Source organism: Neofelis nebulosa, chromosome 1 (assembly GCF_028018385.1).
Source record: "Neofelis nebulosa isolate mNeoNeb1 chromosome 1, mNeoNeb1.pri, whole genome shotgun sequence".
Classification (NCBI taxonomy): domain Eukaryota; kingdom Metazoa; phylum Chordata; class Mammalia; order Carnivora; family Felidae; genus Neofelis; species Neofelis nebulosa.
Genome location: NC_080782.1, coordinates 83,603,683 through 83,624,645, shown reverse-complemented (window position 1 = coordinate 83,624,645; position 20,963 = coordinate 83,603,683). Strand labels below are relative to the sequence as shown.

General features: G+C 38.3%; 1 protein-coding gene across 1 annotated transcript in view; it reads right to left on the bottom strand.

Annotated features, from left to right (window-relative positions):
* KIAA0825 (KIAA0825 ortholog) overlaps positions 1-20,963 on the bottom strand; it is a 387,603-nt gene that overhangs the window by 218,663 nt on the left and 147,977 nt on the right. The window contains exons 14-15 of the mRNA XM_058729962.1: positions 17,584-17,723; positions 2,574-2,753 (exon numbers count right to left, since the gene is read on the bottom strand). Coding sequence (XP_058585945.1) covers positions 2,574-2,753; positions 17,584-17,723 — 320 coding nt within the window. The remainder of the gene's footprint in view (positions 1-2,573; positions 2,754-17,583; positions 17,724-20,963) is intronic.

The window sequence follows — 20,963 nt, the reverse complement described above, 5'->3', positions numbered from 1 at the left end:
TGGAAATCTTGAGAAAGAACCAAAAAGAAATACTAGACATCAAAAATACTGTAACAAAAATGAAGAATGCCTTTCCTGGGCTTATTAGTAGACTGGACATAGCTGAGAAAAGAATTCTGAGCTTGAGGATATCTCAATAGGAACCTCTAAAACTCAAAAGCAAAGAGATCAACGTCTGAAAAAAAAAAAAAAAAGAAGAAGAACAGAATATCCAAGGACTGTGGGACAACTACAAAAGATGTAATATGTGTAATGGGAATACCAAAAGGAGAAGAAAAAGAAAGGATCAGAAGAAATATTTAAGACAATAATGACCGAGAAGTTCCCCTCAAATTACTATCAAACACAAACCACAGATCCAGAAAGCTCAGAGAACACCAAGCAGAATAAATACTTAAAACTATACCTACACATATCATTTTCAAACTACAAAAAAAACAAAGGCAAAGAAGTCCTGAAAAAAGCCAGAGGGGAAAAAAAATTACCTTACCTACAGAGGAACAAAGGGACGAATTAACATCCAGCTTTTCAGAAACCATGCAAACAAGAAGACAGTGGTGTGAAATATGTAGGAGTATCAAGGGGAAAAATAAAAAACAAACAAAAAAACCCAAACGACCTAGAATTCTATGCCCTGCAGAATTATCCTTCACAACTGAAGGAGAAATAAAGACTTTCTCAGACAAACAAATATTGAAGACATTGGTTGCCAGTAGACCTGTCTTACAAGAAATGTTAAATGAAACTCTTTAGAGTAAAAGGAAATAATACAAGAGTGAAAACTCAGATTTACATAAAGTAAAAAAAAAAAAAAAAGACATTAAAGAAGGAATAAGTGTTGGTAATATAAAAAATTTTATTTTTCTTATTCATAATTGATCTAACAGATAAGTTTGTTCAAAATAATAATACCAACAAGTACTCAGTTATGTATATATATCTTATACATAACTGTACAAAAGTGGAGTCCCTTGTGACCACTGTAAGGTCTCAGGTTCCAGAAAATACTTAAGACCCAGAGGATATTTAACGCTTATGGAGAAACAATTTATACAAAGACCAAGGATATTGCACCAATCTGAAATTTTGATCCTTTAAAACACCCCACACAATTCAGGCTGTATTAATTTGTGTAACACTTGTTTCAAGAGACTTGTCTGACCTGGTGGAGAAGGGTTTGCTCAATGCGTATATGAAGAGAAGACTAATGAGGAGTGAGTAGCAGTTTCACTTTCTCATGGCAGCACCTGAAGGCCATTGGTATCTTCAGTACAGTGTTGTGCTAAGTGACAAAATGGTTCAAGAACTTAAGTGTTGAAGGACAAATAGTGGTTGAAGCATGTGGGTCAACAATTCTTTGTCATCTTGTGAGAGAATTCGGCTCTCACTTCACCTGAATAACTAAAAACCGGAGTGGTAGGGCTTCCAAAGGTTATTTTTCTTTCAGTTCCATAAAGTCTACATCAGAAGTAATTCAGTCTTTTTAACTGGAAAACTGTCCCTCCTTTGGGTAAAGAGATCACAGTAGGAAATACATGGAAACTAGGAGATAAAATTTTAAGAGGAGATAATTATTAGGGAGTCTTAAGTAATAGATTCGGGTTTTAAAAATCATTATACAGTTATCTATTGGTATTTTTCAGGGATAATGACCAAAAGATGTAACATAATAACCTTAAACTAGCTAAAAAGATATTCAAGTAGTATCTAGAGGATAGTCAGAGTCCTGGAAGAGTGAAACCATGAATATGAGCAAGTTAGATTTTTTTATATGGACCCTAGGAAATATTTCATGGAAATGTAGTTTCTGAAACAGTGTATAAAAATGTTTGTAGGTTGAAAGCCAAATGTAAATGATGTAAATGGTTAAGGGACTAACAGTATAACCACTAGGTTCTCAGTCTTTGTTTTCCCAAGATATTAATAAGTATGTAATTTAAGGCAGGATATTAAGTATAGAACAAGGTGAGAATCTATTCATCTGGCCCCAAGGTAGGGCAACCCATGAACACTTTCTAGTTACATATGCAACTTGCAACATCCATTCTATGTAGACAGAAGAACAATACAAATGGAAAAACATATTGTTCCCAAAGGAACGAGAAGACATACTTGCCTTATAGAGACACAGGTGCTGTGGTTGTAATAAACACCTTTTACGTTTAAAGAAAATGACTAGTAGTTTTGTGCATTGGTTTGCCAAAAAATGCATCCAAGAATAATATGTCACTAATGTCTTACTTGCTCAAGAGCAAAACATAATCTATGGTAAATATTAAACTTAATTTTTATGAGGGGACAGTTCCTAATAATAATTTAAAAAGAAAATCTGCATTACATAATTTCTCTCCCTTTCCCTCCCCTGCACCTTGTCCCAAGTATATTATATTTTGATAGGACTGAATGGTTAATGATTCCCCAAAGAAACTGTTATGCTTAAAAAAAATGTGTGATAAACTTTTACAAATAATAGACTCAACAAGAGCGACATCAATAAAACTTTCAAAGCATCTTTAAAGATATATTTAAGTATCCATAAAACACTTCTTTAACAAACAGTAAATTTTTCATACCTGGAATGTTATATAGAAAGTTCCATAATTGTTCTTCTTCTATGTAGCTCACAAAAACATTTCCAAATGTTTGTGGAGAAAAATTGCAATGGTACAATACTTTAAAGATGGTTTCTATTAAGCTGGATCCTTGGTTCAGATTATCATCTGTATCAGAACCTTGCTCTTGAAAGGTACATTCTTGGAAAGAATAAAATTAATTTGGTAAGATAGGTATCAGTGAATGTGATTAAATTCTTGTCACTTACCCAAGCATATTGCAGTAAAACTGTATTTGATTAATATTTACATAATAAGAGAAATGCCATATTCTTTCAGAGTAATGGCCCACCAAACCCAATATTGTTACTGAGATACTTAGGATATTTGTAGGGGGAAAAATGTGAGAAGGGTCACAATGACATGACCTCAAAGAGAGAGAGAGAGAGAGAGAGAGAGAGAGAGAGAGAGAGAGAGAGAGAATCACAAGCAAGCTCCATGCTTTCAGGGCAGAATCCAATATGGGGCTTGCAGTGAGATCATGACCTGAGCTGAAATCGAGAGTCAGCCACTTAACCAACCGAGCCACCTAGACGCCCACCAAGGTGAGTTCTAAGTCGGACCTCACCAACTGTCTAAGAAGGTCTCTGGATGGAGGGTGAGCCTCAGCTGATTTCAAATGTTTCTAAGGTTGGTGTCCTAGAAACCTGGTGAAAACCAATACCTTTTTGAGGCACACCTCCACAAACCTTGGTTTTTCCCAGCTTGCACATTTCCTACACTTTAGGGCTTTTCTTCTGCGTTCCCTTTCATTCTTCTATTTCCCATTCCTTTCAAGAAGACTCCGCTAGGGTTCTATTCTTTCAACCTTCTTTTTAAGTTCGTCCCTTCCCTGCTCCTCCACATGCAGGTCTAGCCCTTTCCTTTTTCTTTCCCTCAGCCTTCTGGACAAGACACTTGTTTGTTTAATGGAAAATTCCCCAGGTGTGTCTTCAATCGTGAAAGACATAAATATCAAGGAGTTGTAGATCTGTCTAGAGCATCCACTGTTCAAACAAAGGTCATCCACTTAGCCTCATCTTCCTCAGTCAATATTAATACCCAAGAGGTATTTTCCCGTCAGATCTACAACTAACCCAGGCCTGCACTCTCTTATTGTTCTCCCTTTAATATGAGTCACACTCCTGTCTTTCTCCACACTTCTAGCTAAGGAAGGAGGGAGGACTCTTCTCAGTGGTGAGTTTGGGGCCAACCTGACCACAGGGAGTTGCATTCTGGCCTGCTCTCCTCCTCATTAAGTCTATGAGGGCTGGTTCTGCCATTGCAAGGGAGTTCCGTGGCTTTCAGCTCTGTTGGTGGCTTGGGGAGGTGGAAAGGGGGCAGCTAGGGCAGTTGGAGGGACAGGAGGATCATCTTAATTCTGGAAAATGAGGCTGTGTGGGCAAGCCATATTTAAAGCCATATTTTCTGACCCAAGCAATAATAAAGCTGCTATTTTGAATTCCATCTGGCTCCCCTCTATCTATCAAATGTTTCATACCTTCTATAAACAAATAAAAGAATTGAAAACAGATTGCCTTTTCAGTAACACTGAAGGGCTCTTTTCACTGCAGACATTAACTAGAACTAAACTTGTTAGCGCTTCAAAAGAGGGTGGTATCTGGGGAGGAGCTCCCCCACCAACCCCACCAGGAGCCTGTGTTTACTGCTACCACAGATTTACACATACATGGTGCACTAGCACTTCGCTTTCCAAGACTGCTTAATTTTTACTTTCTACAAAAATGCTGTTAATGACAAGCTCCTGCTGAGTCACTAAAATGGATTTGGCAGCAATGTTGGTGAAGAGAGTGCCATCAGCTGAGGGACGCTGAATTAACCAGGCTCTAACGAGCATCCCTAACCAAAGGGAAGAGGCTGAAAGACTCACTTTAGACATAGATATTAGAGAGAAAGTGCACGTATAGAAAATGTAGCCTATAAAACCACGATTCAACACCTAAAACACCAGGCTGGTAAATTGATACCTGAGAAAAAGGGGGTGGAGTGTCATGTGAAAATGGCTTCAAAGAAGCACTAAATTTGAAAATCACAGCCTAGTTCACTGTAAAAATTAATAACAATAAAATTGAAACCTGACTTGGAAAATTGGTTTGGAGTCTACTGCATAAAAGGTAACAATAGATACAAAGATCTGCCGTTTATTTACAAGTTTTCAGTTAAACGTGACTTGATTATTACTTTTTCCTCCCTCAATGTATTCTTATTTTGGCAAAATTTAAATTTTAAAAACAAAGTCTCATGAAATGGGTCTATGAATTAAACTACAAAGACAAAACAAAACAAAACAAAATCATTCTTTTTCAGAGATTTTCTTTCCCAAGTCTTTCCTGGGAATTATTTTCCTGCTTTCTGTTCTAAAATTCTCATACGCAAATTAAAGCACTTACAACATTTTCTATGCTGTTTTCCTCAATACCCAAATAAACTAAACATCAGATTTCTACCTCTTTTGAACAACCACAGTCCCAAATTCAGGGCTGTGATTAACGGTGAGATGGGAGACAGGCCTTTATTGAATACCCACAATGGTCCTGGCTCTCTGCTCACTGTTTTGCACGTATTTACCTATTTATCTTGATCCTCACAAAACTCTACTAAGTGTATATATTTTTTAAATGTTTATTTTTTAGAGAGAGTGCACGCGCATGTGCCAGCGAGCAAAGGAGGGGCGAGAGAGAGGGAGACACAGAAGCTGAAGCGGGCTCTGCACTGACAGCAGAGAGCCCCATGCATGGCTCAAACTCAGGAACTGCGACATCATGACCTGAGCCTAAAATGGACACTTAACCAACTGAGCCACCCAGGTGCCCCAAAAATCTACTAAGTGTAGATTATCTCTGTTGAGGGAGCCTGAGGCAAGCTGAGGGCAAAACACAAACACAAGCTAGCACCGCCCTGCCCCGCCCCCGCCAAGGTGGGATTCGTGTGATATTCCTTGGACACCTCTGGCTGCACAAAAACAAGAAAGGACAAAAAACAAATGGTTAATCTGATTAAGAGTCTCCACCAGTTTACCAGAAAAAGGCAATCCTATCAAAAGCCTAAAGTCCGGGAACTCCTACTGTCAATGTTAATGCTTTGCTAGGGGGAAAAACACCTTAACTTGACAATAGCTAGGCCTCCAGTAAGTCTTTTGCATGTGAGAGTCTCTTTGGAAATTCCCTCTTGACTTCATCTCCCCAGACTCCATAAAATGGTGCCCCACAGTTACAGTGCAGCTTTTCCTGCCCGTTGGTCCTGTCTCCCAGCTTTAATAAAATCACCTTTTTGCACCAAAGATGTCTTTAAGAATTCTTTCTTGACCATCGGCTCTGGACCCCACAAACCCCCCACCACCCCAAAACTTCATCAATCTCCATGTTTTTTAACAAATAAAGAAAATAAGTCTTAAAGAGGCTGATGATAAATAAAATATAAAAGTTCTCTACAAGCCATCAAGAAAATAGCTACATTCAAGAGAGATTTATAATTGGACAATTGACTCCAGTGTCTTGAAAACTGATCATCTTTATAGAGAAGGCACAGGTAATTCTGTGTATTTGAAAATTATTATGTAATATCTACAAATTTATAAATGTAGATACGCAAACCTCTTTGAAACAGTTTTGGCTCTATCTACCTGTATCTACTAGGGTTCCTCTCCATACTTTTTATAAGATAAGATTTTCTCCAAAGTGCATTTCATGGTATGTTAATGTAGTAGCCCATATGTTCTGGAAGTGCTGGCTTCAACAATATTAAATAGTTTTGTTTTCTGCAGGATTTCTCAGAGCCTTTAATTATTCATGAGCCCTGTGCCTCTCCAAGAAGGGATTTTAGTATATAGTGTTTTAAAACATTTTTGACCATAAAACCTTTCTCTAGTATTACATTTAGCAGGAGTACTATTCTATAAAACTGAATCTCGGAATCCTGGCTCTACTGTTTACAAATAGACTCTTAAATTAACTTCAAGCCCTTTACGTTTGCAAATGAAAGTGAGCATTTCAAATGAAAAGGGAAGCAAGGTAGAAAGAAGTGCAAAGTTTTACTCTGCATAAGGAGATTGCCAATTTGAAAAGAAATCTGGTCACCAAAGTTGGATTTAATTTTAATTCAAATGAATCATTTTGGGGCAAAGAAGGATTTTGCTTTACCAGTAGACACTGGAAAGAATAACATGGGGCGCCAAGAATAACATGTGGCTCAGTCGGTTAAGTGTCCGACTTTGGCTCAGGTCACGATCTTGTGGTTCACGAGTTTGAGCCCCGTGTCGGGCTCTGTGCTGACAGCTTGGAGCCTGGAGCCTGCTTCTGATTCTGTGTCTCCCTCTCTCTCTGACCCTCCCTCCATTCATGCTCTGTCTCTCTCTGTCTCAAAAATAAATAAACGTTAAAAAAAAAATTTTTTTTAAATAAAAAAATAACAAAGCACAGCCAAAAGAGGTCTTGAAAAACCGATTCTTAGCCCACAGATTTATATCAGGTTCTAACCATCTGATTAAGAAACATAATGAAATTATACGACTGGCAGGCACCTTACAAGGAGGTCAGTAAATATTTGGTCAATAAATGAATAAACATTTGTTGAGTCAATGAATAAAAAGTCTTCTAGCATTCGTGACAACGGTGACCTAGTTTCTTTTTGAATACTTACAGTGGTGAGATTTCCATTACCATTCCAGGCAGCTGTCCCACTGCTGGACAGCTCAAGTTATGATACGAAAAGATAGGATTCAGGAAGCATAGAGGGAAAGGTTCGGACCTGAGGTCCCTGGGTGGGGAAAACCACATATTTTGGAACAATGCTGGGCATGACTGACCATAGCAGACTTCCTTGGGGGTAAGTTCCTCTTAAGCATGTAACAGACACCACCTACTCCCCCTCATGTTCCCATCAGGAATTTGACAAAAGTCCTGACTATAAAAATAAGTAGTAGACCATAGAACGGTACAGCCATAGACCATTATGGAAATGGGCCAATCAAAAAGAAATGCCTAGGCATTTAGAGTTACCTAGCCAATAAGGGTAGAACCTGAGAAGGAAAATGGGGGAAGGGAAGCACCCCACCCTCACCACCAAAACCCGATTTAAAAAAGACCCCTGCCTATTCTCACAGGCATTCATTTTCCAATGCCCCCTCTCTGTTAAGGCAGCTTTCATACTATTCTTACTTTCTGTAAGAAAGTAATAAACTTTTGCCTGCTGCTCTTTTTATTCTGTGTCCACCTCTTTATTCTTGGAAGCAGGGAGACAAGGACCCTAGGTGTTGAGGTAAAGAATACTGAAACAAAGTTACCAAGCTGTTTTTCATTTTTAAGAAACATTACACGATACTGTTATCAGAAAGGGGTATAGAAATCTACTCTCCTCTCTTTAGTAGATAAAGAAAAGAAGCACAGAGTTGTAAACAATTTCCTCAGGTATCATTAGGGATGAGAATTCAGGTTTTCTGACTGACAGAGTGACAGCCAAATCCATCTCCTTCCAACTTATTCCCAAGTATTTCTACTTGCTGACGTGGACAGCTTTTTTTTTTTTTTTTTTTTTTTTTTTTACATTCAGACTTAAAATATTCGAAGATAGCTATCCTGCCTCTTCTAGTCTTTTCTTCTCCAAGTTATACATACCCAGTTCACTTAAGCAAGGTATGGCCTAGGTAACATCTTAGCAGTTTCACTCTTTTTCTTTTTTTTAAAGTTTATTTATTTTTGAGAGAAAAAGACAGAGCATGAGTGGAGGAGGGGCAGAGAGAGAAGGAGACACAGAATCTGAAACAGGTTCCTGGCTCTGAGAGGTCAGCACAGAGCCTGATGTGGAGCTCGAATTCACGAAATGTGAGATCATGACCTGAGCAGAAGTCAGATGCTTAACCGACTGAGCCACCCAGGGGCACAGTTTTCACTCTTAATGGTCAATCTCCCTTTAAACAAGTTGTGTCAAGAAAGACCATGATATTTCAGGCAGGATCTGATAACCACTAAGCATAGGTGGATAACTGGTCCAAATTGTGCAGCTGGCAGCCCTAGGGAGTGAGAGATAAGTTTTGAGCTCCACCTGGACCCCCAGTACACAAGGTCCCTAAATGGCTATATGGTAAATCCAAGTCAAAGCTATTTCAAAGGGAAATTGTAGGCAGATATCAAGCCTATCCACCCAGTGGGAATGTCTACTCAAACCTTGGGAGAGAAGTTAAAATTGTCATGCTAGCAGTATGTGCAGGTCTCCTCTCCAGATGACTACACTGCAGAGAAGTACTAAAGCCACCGTGGGAGCCTGGGTGCTGTACAATATTCTAGAGCAAGGGTTGGCAAGCCCGGGGGACAAATCCAGACCGATGCCTGTTGTCAACAGACTGATTTCTGTGTCAAGCAAAGAATGATTTGTATGTTTTTAAATGGTTGGAAAAAAAAATCACAAGTAGGATATCCTTTGTGACACACAAAATTATGTAAAATTCAAATTTCTGTGTGCATAAATAAAACTTCATTGGAATATAGCTGATGGGGCTCCGACATGTTACCTCAAATATGGTACCTAGGCATACTGAATATTTTAAACACTGGAAAGAGTTTGAGAAAACAGCAGAAGCAGGAAGGTCCCTCTGACCTTCCCCCTGCTCTTCTCTCCTGAAACAGGACAGGTGCCCTCTCTATACCAGGAGGGTAGGGGCATCCCTGTCTCTGAAGTCAAAAGGATACTAAGAAGGATCCTAACAAATAGGCCCTGCTAAGTTTCCCCCAACTTACTAATTTCATACCCTTTGACCTATCATATTTCTCCATGACTGTCCATTCTTCATTGAACCTAGCATAAAAAGGCTCCAGTTTAACTGTTTCTTTGGGTCTTCATTTCCTTATGAAGGCTCCTGTATCAGAAAGCAAGCAAGCAAGAAAGAAAGAAAGCACGTGGGCAGCTCAGCCAGTTGTGTCCGACTTCGGCTGAGGTCATGATCTCATAGTATGTGAGTTCGAGCCCCGTGTAGGGCTCTGCTCTGTGCTGAGAGCTCAGAGCCTGGAGCTTGCTTCTGATTCTGTGTCTCCCTCTCTCTCTCTGCCCCTCCACTGCTCACACTCTGTCTCTCTCTCTCTCTCTCTAAGAAAAATAAACATTAAAATTTTTTTTAAAAAAATGAATTTGTATTCTTTTTCTCCTGTTAATGTATCTTTGTCAGTTGAATTTTCAACCCGTTCAGAAGCCCTAAGAGTGTTGAAGAAAACTTCTTCCTCCCCTCCACAGCCATGTTCATTTGCTTATGACAGTGGTAGTTTGGTGGCTGTGACAGAGATGGAAGAGTTGACAAAGCCTGAAATGTTCACTATGTGGCCCTTTATACAAAAGTTTGCCAGCTCCCATTCCAGAATACTGGAAGAAAGTGTACATGTATTCCAAATAATCTAATAGTGAAGGACATCGTCCATCTACTCCCAAATAACTTACTTCAAGCAAGTAGCCATCCGCTCTTCAGAGCAGCCTTTGCCTATTACCCAGTCTGTCAATCTTTCTTCAGTCACTCTGTTTTATAAAAGCACTCCATGGCACTTATTAGCAGCTGAACTTATCCAATTTTTAATACCTCCTTACTTTATAAGGTCCGTCCTCTCCAATTTTCCCCAGCAATTAATCCCCCCGAATGTAAGGGCACTATGGCATGTCACATTTACCACTCTATCTCCGACTGAGAACAGTGCCTCGTACCTAGTTAGAGCCCATTAAATATTAGTCTAATAGAGAACATATTTGTAAAATCAAGTAACCGAAATTTTCAGAAATTAATTCCAAAGAATGTTATTTCTTATTTCTAAGAATGAATACCTCCATAAAGTCCCATGTTTTTATTTTAGAAATTTATTTAAAAACAATTGATATACTGTCACAAAATAATGGCTCTTCTCTCTGCTAACAAGGACCACTTAAATATCAAGTGGGCAATTTATTCAATTTCTCTGAATCCAAGTTTCATCATTTGCAAAATGGTCCTAATAATCCAAGGGTCATAAATGAAATAATATGTTAAATCGCTCTGAGTTGTTGGGACAAAGATGCTACATAAATTCATGATAATAGTATCACTTGTAATATAATGCCCAATCATTTTGCAATGCTAACACCAGAAGCACATTAACTGCTAAAGAAGACACATGTTCCTATAGTTATATTAGACATTTTCTAGGTGCCATGAAGAGATAGAATATAAAATATTTCAGCCACTGTCAAGCCAGATTAGATTTGATTCCGTGGAAGAGAAGCATTATAGCAAAATTCATGCTCCCAGTCTCCCAAGCTGTGTGTGAAGGTTCCCAAGGAGTGTTACAATATTTAGAACTTGAGAATATTTATTTGTCCCAGTTCTCATCTTCACGTGCTAGCATCTTGACAGCTGCTCGGTCAATACCTTCTCAGGCACAAGGCCTTAAAGGAGAAACTCTACTTCTAGGAAGCACTTAAATTTATGCTTAGACAGAGGGAAGGATTACTGACAAGCACAAGGAGAGACCACTGCATAGGGACCACAGGAGGAGTGATTAGAAAAGAAAAATACATCAGATGTATTCTTCCAGGCATTCAGTATAAAAGAAGGAAAGAATCTAATACAAATTAAGTACCTACTAAGTGCCAAACAATGGTACTTCGTATTTATTTACTTTCTTAAACCTTAAAATGAACACATAAGATCAATATTAGTACTCCATTTAAAAATGAATGAAACGGAATTGCTTCATGGAAATTTAATTGCCATTTATTCACTCACTCATTCATTCAATAAGTGATTTCAAGTACACTCTATGTACTAAAGAGTCGAGAAGGAGGCCAAGCACTGCGGATACAATGATGATCTATCTGCCCTGCTGGAACTTGCACCCACTGAGACAGACGTTAAGTACATAGTTACGTTAATTCAGCATTCACTTAAAATTGTAACAAGTGTTACAAAAGGAATCATGGTAGGACCTTTTGGAACAATCAAAGATGACTTCCTAGGAAGTAATATTCAAGCTAAAAGAGGATTAGCGGCAGCCAGGAAAATGAAGAGGGAAGAGATTCTGGATACACAAAAACCACAACATTTCAAAGGTTCTGCAGCAGAAAAGAACTTGTCATATGGGCCAAGTAAAAGGTAGTTGGTGTTAAAGTACCTGCCTATTTTCTCACGACACTTCTGCAGGGCCCTTGCTGTTACAGATACACAAATCTAGGATGCACAACCTAGACCAGAAAATGCATGTTAAGCTAGAGGAAAGCAGGATGCAGTATGTTGGATGAGTCAGCCACAGCCAGAGCACAATGGGTGTTGCTCATGTCTCAAGGAGAGGGTCCTTACCCTGTAAGTAGTGGGCAGCCACTAAAGGGATTTAGGAGGGGAGTGACATAATCAGATCAACACTGAGATCACGCTTTCTGACTACGTGACCTTCCAGATAAAATGGTTTATAAATATTCCTAGGTAAATATTGTCTCCTTACAAGCCAGTAATACACTGGAAAGACAAGCCACATAGTCAGATTCTTCGCCTTCTATAGCAACTATAGAAGGAGTCTATAGACTCTTTCTTAGATAGCCTTGCTACTCAAAAGGTGGGCCAGGGACCAGCAGCAGCAGGGGCAGCATCACATGGGAGCTTGTTAGAAATGGAGAGACCCAGGCCCCATCCCCAAACCTATTGAATCAGAATCTGCAGTTTTAACAAGCTTCCCAGGTGACACATTTGCATTTTAAAGTCAAGAAGCTTTGTTTTACTTAATACCCTATAAACACACCACCCTCAGAGAAACTCAGCAGACCCTAGGCAATAAGTGATAAATGTTTCTGGGACTATAATAGTTCTACAGAGCCCATTGATACTCTTTTTAAAAATTTTTTTTATGTTTAGTTATTATTTGAGAGAATGAGACAGAGTGGGGATGGAGGAGAGAGGAGACACAGAGAGAGAGAGAGGGAGACACAGAATCCGAAGCAGGATCCAGGCTCTGAGCTCTCAGCACAGAGCCAGATACAGGGCTCGAACCCACGAACCACACAAGATCATGACCTGAGCTCAAGACTGGCGCTTAACCAACCGAGTCACCCAGGCACCCCAGAGCCCACTGACATTCTAAGCTAGTTCATCATCATTCTAGGACAGGATGGACACTTGGTTGGAAAAGACTAGGGCAAAAACACACAAAAATGGTTCTACTGTTCCTAATAAGAATAGGGTACAAATCCAGAGAAGAAAAAAGACTGAACAAGTCAGAGTACAGATATCATCACCAGCAAAAGTAGCTTAGGACATCGACGTTAGGTACACTGAGGGTGTCAAGAGGGAGTATATTTTTACTTTTGGTCATCTCCTTCAAGACAGGCATAAAACAGCACTTTGCTCATACTTACAAAGTAAAACAACACACACACACACACACACACACACACACACACACACAGAGTGTATAACAAACACTAAGTTTCTGCCCTAACAGTGCTCTCATTATGAAAAAAAAAAAATCAAGCTGATATTAACTGTAAAATAAGAGAATTTGAATTGATTCATTCATTTTAAGTCAACCGTCCCTTTGTAGTGGTAGCAGCGTTTTTATCTAAGAGTTTTGTGTAGATCTGTTTCTTGATTATCTTCACTTTGTTACAAGGCTGAAATGTACACACTGTGCGGTATACAGGCTCCTGACAGCTCCCAGGTTGTGCAGCCCTGCAATCTGGGAAACTCCGGTTCTGCGTAGATGCCAAGGGGTGTGGTGGGGGAAAGCACAATCTCTGGAAGCCAGCTGTCTGGATCAAATCCTGCTTGGCCAATCACATGTGACTTGGACATGTGACTTAATGTCTTAGTTTCTTCATCTTTAAAATGGAGATGAAAATTGTCCAAATTGTCCCTACCACAGAGAGTTGTTTAGGAGGATTTGTTCACTGAACGCATGTAAAGTAGTTAGAAACAATGTCTGGAACATGATAAACATTACGTATTTGCTTGCTTCGTGTTGTTATATTCCAAGTGAAAACCACCAGAAACTCAGAAGTTTCACTGGGAGTCATTCTTTGGGCAATGGGCAAAGGAAAGAATGTTAGTCACACTTCATTCAAGTGTCACCAACAGGAAAAGGCCACCTGTTAACAAATATTTGTTCCTTTGTTGCCTCAAGAAACTGTTTGGGCCATGTGGTCTTCGTGAAGTAATTACCAAAACAATCACCCTAGGTTTTTAAAGTCAATGATCCAAAATAGTGTCTTACAACTTTAAAATCCTCTATAAACATTTGTAACTGAGAGTTTTTTCCCTCAAATTTAAGATGTCCTACCTTAAAAATAAAACCAACAAACATTATCTTCTAATGCCAACTGAACGTTACCCTAAGAATGTTATAAACTATCCCCATGTGAAATCAGTTTACGTTTATCAAGTTTTAGTAATGTAATCGTTCCCTGAAAATGCTACATTTTTTTATACAGGAGGAATTATTACCCATAGCAAAAATATGATTTCACTTCCTAGAAGTTTGGAGCCCATGAAGCATATATTATAGGTTAAAATTTTACCATTCCTTTATTAAATTTTGCTATTTTCCAAAATAGCAGTGAAGTTGCATCTCATGCTATAAGACAATCATTTCTGTATATGACCTGCTGATGTTTTTTTTGTTTTGTTTTGTTTTGTTTTGTTTTGTTTTGTTTTGTTTGTCTTTTTAAGTAGCCTTCACACCCAGCATGGAGTCCAATGTAGGGCTTAAACTCATGATCCTGAGATCAAAACCTGAGCTGAGATTGAGTCAGGGCTTACCTGACTGAGTTACCCAGGCACCTCTATGATCTGCTGATTTAAAAAAATAAATAAATACAAATTCTGATAAATCATTTTCATAGAGCAAAACCAAAAGCTACAGATATAAAAGAGATAAGTGGCATGTGTTTTAGCCTTTATAATACACGACTATGTGTCAAAAAATCTGTACCTAACAGAATTTAATAACTGTTTCTTAGAGAAAGAACTTTGTTTTAAAATATGTATAATGAAAATATGTACTCAAAATCTCTTGATTCTTCTTCCTGAGCCAATTTAACACAAGTTAAGTTTTATCAATTAGACCAAAAAGACCCTATTTATAAAGGAAAACTCTCCCATAAAAAGCTGACAGTTATGTTGCTTGAAACAGCTAATTCAGCATATCTTATTCCAAAATTTTGCTTTTCTAAAAATATGATCAAACTTCTAAATTACCAAATGAGTTCTGAAATACTCCGAGACTTCTAATCAAATGAAAAGAAAAGCTCTGCATAAAATATTACAAATTTATTTTTATGTACATAATAATTTCCATCTTAGTCTAGTTAATAAGATTCCCTGAGTATATTGTTTCTAACTTAAAGTGACAAGACTTCCATGCGAACTTAATAAGTAAGTCAATCAATTGATTAGTAAATTCCGTCACTTCATTCTTACAGTATTTGCAGTAGTTAATAAAATTCAATACAAGACAATACCAGAACAGCCATATAACCCTGATCAAACACCTAACAATACTATATGTACCAGAAGGTGGATATAATATTTTTGGCAAGTAAATGTCGTTTTCATTTGGAAGAAAACATGGTTAGATATTCATAACTATGACTGCTATACTTAGTGGCTATATCATTATAGTCAAAAGGTTTGATCACAATTGGTTTTCCAGGCTGCTCTATATAACTCTACCGATAAGAGACCAATTCTATTCTGGGACCATGCTTGTGAGTTTCTACGATTATATTAGTGTAACTCTGTAGCCCAGTCGGATAGTATCCAGTCAGTCATCTTCCCTGAAAGCCCCGATTATTAAGTTTAAGGGGAGCTCTGTATTTTATATTCTAACTGATCATTGATTGTACAATCACTAGACTTTTCCTTTTTTTTTCTTTTTTTTTTTTTTTTTTTTTAGACTTTTTCCATAAAGCATTGTGGTAACTTGCAAAGGAATATAAAAACTTGTGATCAGCCTAATTACTTAACTGGAAAGACCTGTTAAATACATGTGCATCAGAATGTCTTAGTTGATTCAGCCTGAGAGTGGGCAGATTAAAGTTCTTTCAGATTCCCCTAGCCCACTCCAGGATTTGATTTGCGTATTTATATAGGAAGGGCAGGGGACAGAAAGCTCCAGCTGGGTTCAGAATCCAGGTTTACCCACCATTTATAAGCTGTGTGTGTCTCTAGGCAAATGACATTATCTTAAACTCTAATGTCATTACTTTTAACATAAAGAAAACAATAGTATATACTCTATTAGGTTGTAAGAATCAAATGTGAAGTGCTTGGCACAGCACCTAAAACCTAATAAGCAAACAATAAAAGTTGGCTACTTAAGGAAGTATTTCCCTAATACCAGTTCTCTTCAGGAGAGTGGCCTTAGAGCCTGAAGTTAAAGAAACTGCTTTCAGATCAACTTTGTGAGATTTGAGACCCAAACAGTACTATCTGGAGGCAAAGGGAATAAAGTGAGATTCAGGGATTCAGGGTTTGGGAGAGGGGTAATCTATGAATTTCTGTTCGGAACACAGCAAGATGAGGAGTTGAGGTGACCTTTGGCACCACAAGATTTTATGAGTTTAGGAGCACCTGAGCAGGAGCAATAGTCTCACAAGGAGATCAGCAGTGAAGCACTTTCCCTAAATAAGTGGCTTTTGGGAAGCCATCATCAGGGTAGGTGGGAGAGGAGAATATGGGGAACTTGTTGTGTGCAGATCTGAGGAACTAAAAATTCCCAGAAATGACTGGAGCCATCTGGACAGGAGAACACTATAAGCCTCATTTATATACCAACAGGCTGATAGGGCCTGGTGACATCTGCCTTATTTATATACAAACATAATAACAACATAAGGCAGCATATACTAAAGGGCAAGTAAGTTGCCAAGATAACAAACACTGTGAAGTTCAGGGGAGGAAGAGAACAGGGTCAACTAGAACATTCAAAGATCTGGAACGTCAACTGGTCCTGGGATACTACTGGTGGAGGCTGGGCTGTCTAAGGAGGGTCTTTCAAGTCGAAAACAAATGGGTGAGCCAAGGTGTGGAGGGAGCAGGTGCATGTAACTTTAAGGACAATGGGCTGAAATAAGTGTGCATATGTGTGCAGGCACATGCACGCATATAAGTGAATAGTGGGGGATAAAAGGTTAGAAAACTACTCTTGGGTCACATTTGAATGACAGATGGATGGGAATTAAGTACTTCAGGTGATGAAGAGCTAGAAAAAAAAGAATGTGATGCATGAAACCTACAGTGAAGCTAGTGATTGATAAAGTTAGTCTGGCTTCATGTGGGGTATAGAATGGAAGGAGAGAAATGTATAGGGGTATGTGAAAATGGTTAGAAAACTCTTCAAAGATATAGCAGGAGAGCAGTGGAATATAATTAGATTGGCATAATTTCACTTACCATTTTCTAAAATAGCACTTACAGGGAAAAAAGTAAATCTAATTAAGAGAAGTATGGTCTTGTATTACTCTTCAATTTCCATTCATACTTTTCTTACAATGACTTCTCTATGTCCCAATGGATATGGCTGTAAGCCACAGTTTACTTGTTTATAAATTACATAAGCCCTCTTCATGATCCACTGAAATTTCTGGTGTAGTTCTAATGCAATTTCTCTCTTTCTCTGTCTTCCTTTCTCTCCCTCTCTCTTAGATCTGGTTGAGACTTCTGTGTTTGACATTTAACTATGTTTGTATAATATTCTTGGGCATCTCAAACTCCAGATATTAATATATTTCTATATAATGATAGTTATGATAAACTAGAACCACATAAAAAGATTATATTCCCACATTTTGAGGTACCGAAAAAGAATCTTTTCAAAAGGTTTATAAAGTGATTCAATATTTTGTTTGCAGCTAACCCCACTGACTGTTGATACAAGGCAGTTGGTTTACATTCCTCTGCCCATGTTCAAATAGGGAAAAAAAATTCATTCAACTTGAGCAATGACTGGGTTTTTTGAGGACATTCTCATATACTCACTTGAGCTCTTCAGCAAGATTCTCAGTAAAAGACCATCTTGATGCAGTAGGGTTTCCAGAAGCAGGTTCCAATTACAACCTGGCTGGGATAAGAGCAGTTTCAATTGACCCTCGGCTGTCAGTCGTCCAGATGATGGAGCCCTTTCGAAATGTAAGATAAAGATAGAGTAATGAAGTTAATTTATCTATGAAATTAATAGCCTTAAAGTACAGATGTAATGCTAACTCCTTTAAATGTCAATTCCTCCTAGATTACTCTGAAAATGCTTTCATGCTTGCTTACTTTAGGGTTGCTCTGGGAAGGAATTACATTTAATCTCCACTAGCTAAAAGCAAATTAACATTTGGTAGCCTGCCAAATTTAAAACTGATACAAAATAACCATGCCTATATTTCACAAGACTATGTCTGTTTTTGTTTCATGGAGCAAATTGAAATTATTTATGCATTTATTTTAATTGCATTTATTTGTTCATTCACCAAATATATGAGTGCCTACTATGTGCTATTAACTCCTTTCATTATTCATGGAAAGAAAGTTACAGTGGGTTTTGACTACTTGTAATTGGCCATGTACTGTGATTGCTGATAAAACTAAAGGAATTCAAAGCTTCTGTCAAGGGTCAACTGTAATCTAATTATTTAATAGTAAAGCCTTAAATCAACATGCAATTATCAGAGCCACTGTAACAGTCACACTGCTACCTACTTGGGTAATCATTTCATCAAAGAGAAATAAATCCAAGGCAAATAGGCTTCTACTTGGGAAGTAATTATCAGTGTTGAATAGAAAATCAAAATCAGGTCTCCACATTACTACATTAATTTACCAATGAATTGGCAGGAGATAAGGAAGTAAAAGTAGAAACTGAAAACTGATAACATTATTCACTTTTTCCTTTTAAGATCTCAAAGTTTAGATTGGCTGAAGATCACAACATCCGAAATCAGCTTACAACCACAACAACAGAAAAGGCAGGAAATGATCGAACTCAATCTGGTTGCCACCATAAGGGTTGTGGGAATAGGGTGGCATTGGGAAGGAACGATGTGACTGAAATGGAAAGGTGTGAATGAGAGCACCATATGCTTAGGAGCAGAAAGAAGCAGAACAAAGGGTATTGCTGAGAGAGACGATTTGTCGCATAATTCCCGGATGACATTTACTGAGTAGTGAACCACCCAGTTACCAGCTTACTCAAGCCAGTGGTTTTCAAAGGTTGGGCCCTGGACCAGCACCAGCAGCATCAACTGAGAACTTGTTTAAAATGCAAATTCCCAGGCCTCATCCTATCAGAAATTCTGCAGTGGGTCCCAGAAATCTGTGTTTTAATGGAATATGACGCCCTCTCGGGTGTGAGAACCACTGTGGTAGGCAGTACTTTCTGGAGCACTGGCAGCAGGGGCAGGCCTACTTGATATCATTTCTCTTCTGTCTGTGCTTTTGTGCCCTTACAGGTCCACCTTGGCTGCCACCCATGCAATGAAATCCTCACAACACTTTACTTACCTTAATCCCACCCATCCTTCAATTTGCAGCAAAAACATCACTTTCTCTGTTCAGTCTTCACTAAAAATTTCTCTTCATAGGAGTTTCTATCACTCTAAATGAAAGCACTTATGGCAATTATACACATTTTAGCACTTTATTATTTCATCAAGTAAAGCTTTATCTGTCCACTCAGAGTCAGGGCTTGTCAGGATGCTCGTTTTATAACCCCAAAGCTCCCACCAGCAAACTAAGCTCATTTAAGGGCACTGTAAATGTTAACTGATTGACTCATATGCTCACAGATGGGTAGGCAAACTCTTTTTAAAAAAGAAGATACTTTGTCACAAGGCTGATTTGAGCAGTGAGAGGATCTGAAGATATAAAATGAAATTTCAAAGCACCTTCCCTTGGTTTGGCTTGGGTTGGCTTGTGTGGCATCTCACAACATTATGATGCAAAATCCTTCAGCCTTATTTGAACTTTGGACCCACCCAAAGTGAGATTCTCTGATAACATAAAACAGAGAAATTCCTTGGGTAATTGATTGGTCACTTAGCTAGGAAAACTCCTGTCCTAGGTGGGTGCTGAAGAGAGAAGCGGGGAGTTAAACTTAACTCTCAGGCCAGAGGAATCAAGGCCTTCAGTTGAAGAGTTCTGAATTACTTTGGGTTCTCCCAGGCTGGTCTGGCCCTTGCAGAAGTTCCAAACATAGTACCAAAGGATTACACTAGGTGAGTCCTTTGACTGAAACACTAAAGCAAATCTTAACAATGGCTGTCCCTATTCCCATCCTAACTCCCAGGTGCTGACTTCTGGGAACTTGCTTGGGCTTCAATAGATGAAAAGCAACTAGTTGGTAGTAAGTTATATATTAAAAGTGACTTAATTTTTAAACATGTCCTACCTATATATTTCACTTGAGTTGAATGCTGATTTAAAGATACTTTTAATAAACTGAAAGATTTAGTTTGATGGAGTATTGAAAAGGAGGGGATTGTTGAGAGACAAGCTGAAGAAGAAGATAGGAGCCAGATCATGGAGGACTTTATTAGGCAAAGTGGGGATCTGGGACTGGTTGAAGAATTTAAGGCACATGAGTTTCCTGATCTGGCTACAGTGTGGAGAGTGGATTGGAGGGGGTTAGTGTATTTGCTCAGCCCTTTAGACGTGTAATAAAACAAAATAATTTGAAGGTCATTTCATACTACTACATCTGAATACCTGGTTATAAATAAAACCCCTCATTTACCAGATGGGAAACTGTGTGTTGAAATGTACCTCAATTCTTGGATCTTTCAACTTATCACAGATTTTGAAATGTACAGTAGAATGACTCACTATGAGGAAAAATAAAATATTACAAACATTCCTCAATCACTAAGCTCCGAGTAATAAATGCATTGAGGAGTCTGTGTTGGGCATATGGAGAAGCATATGTTCCCTCATCCTTTGAGCTGGTAGAGCTGTGAATGTGAGATTAGCCTCACAAAAAATGACAGAAAGGGAAATTTTATACATATATATATTTTATATTTTTGTTTCAAATATGTACATGTTGAATTCCAGTATAATACAAAGAAAGAGAACAAAAATTTATAAATCCACTGGAACTCATAAAACTTATACTGGGAGACAAGATGAATTTATGGCTGGGTTTTTTTAGGCTTATACTCTAATAAGTGATACATTTCTGGGGCATGAATTAGCCTAAAGAATTTTTCAAGTCCTAGTAGTAAGAAGCAATATAATAATAGGGTTCAATCATTACTGGTTATGAAACTAATTATTTTTACAGAATCTTCATGCAAAACCTAAGCTGTATTTGGATGTGTTTACTTTATGGAAGCTCATCAGGTAGTTCACTTGTAATTACTGCAATTTTTTTAGTA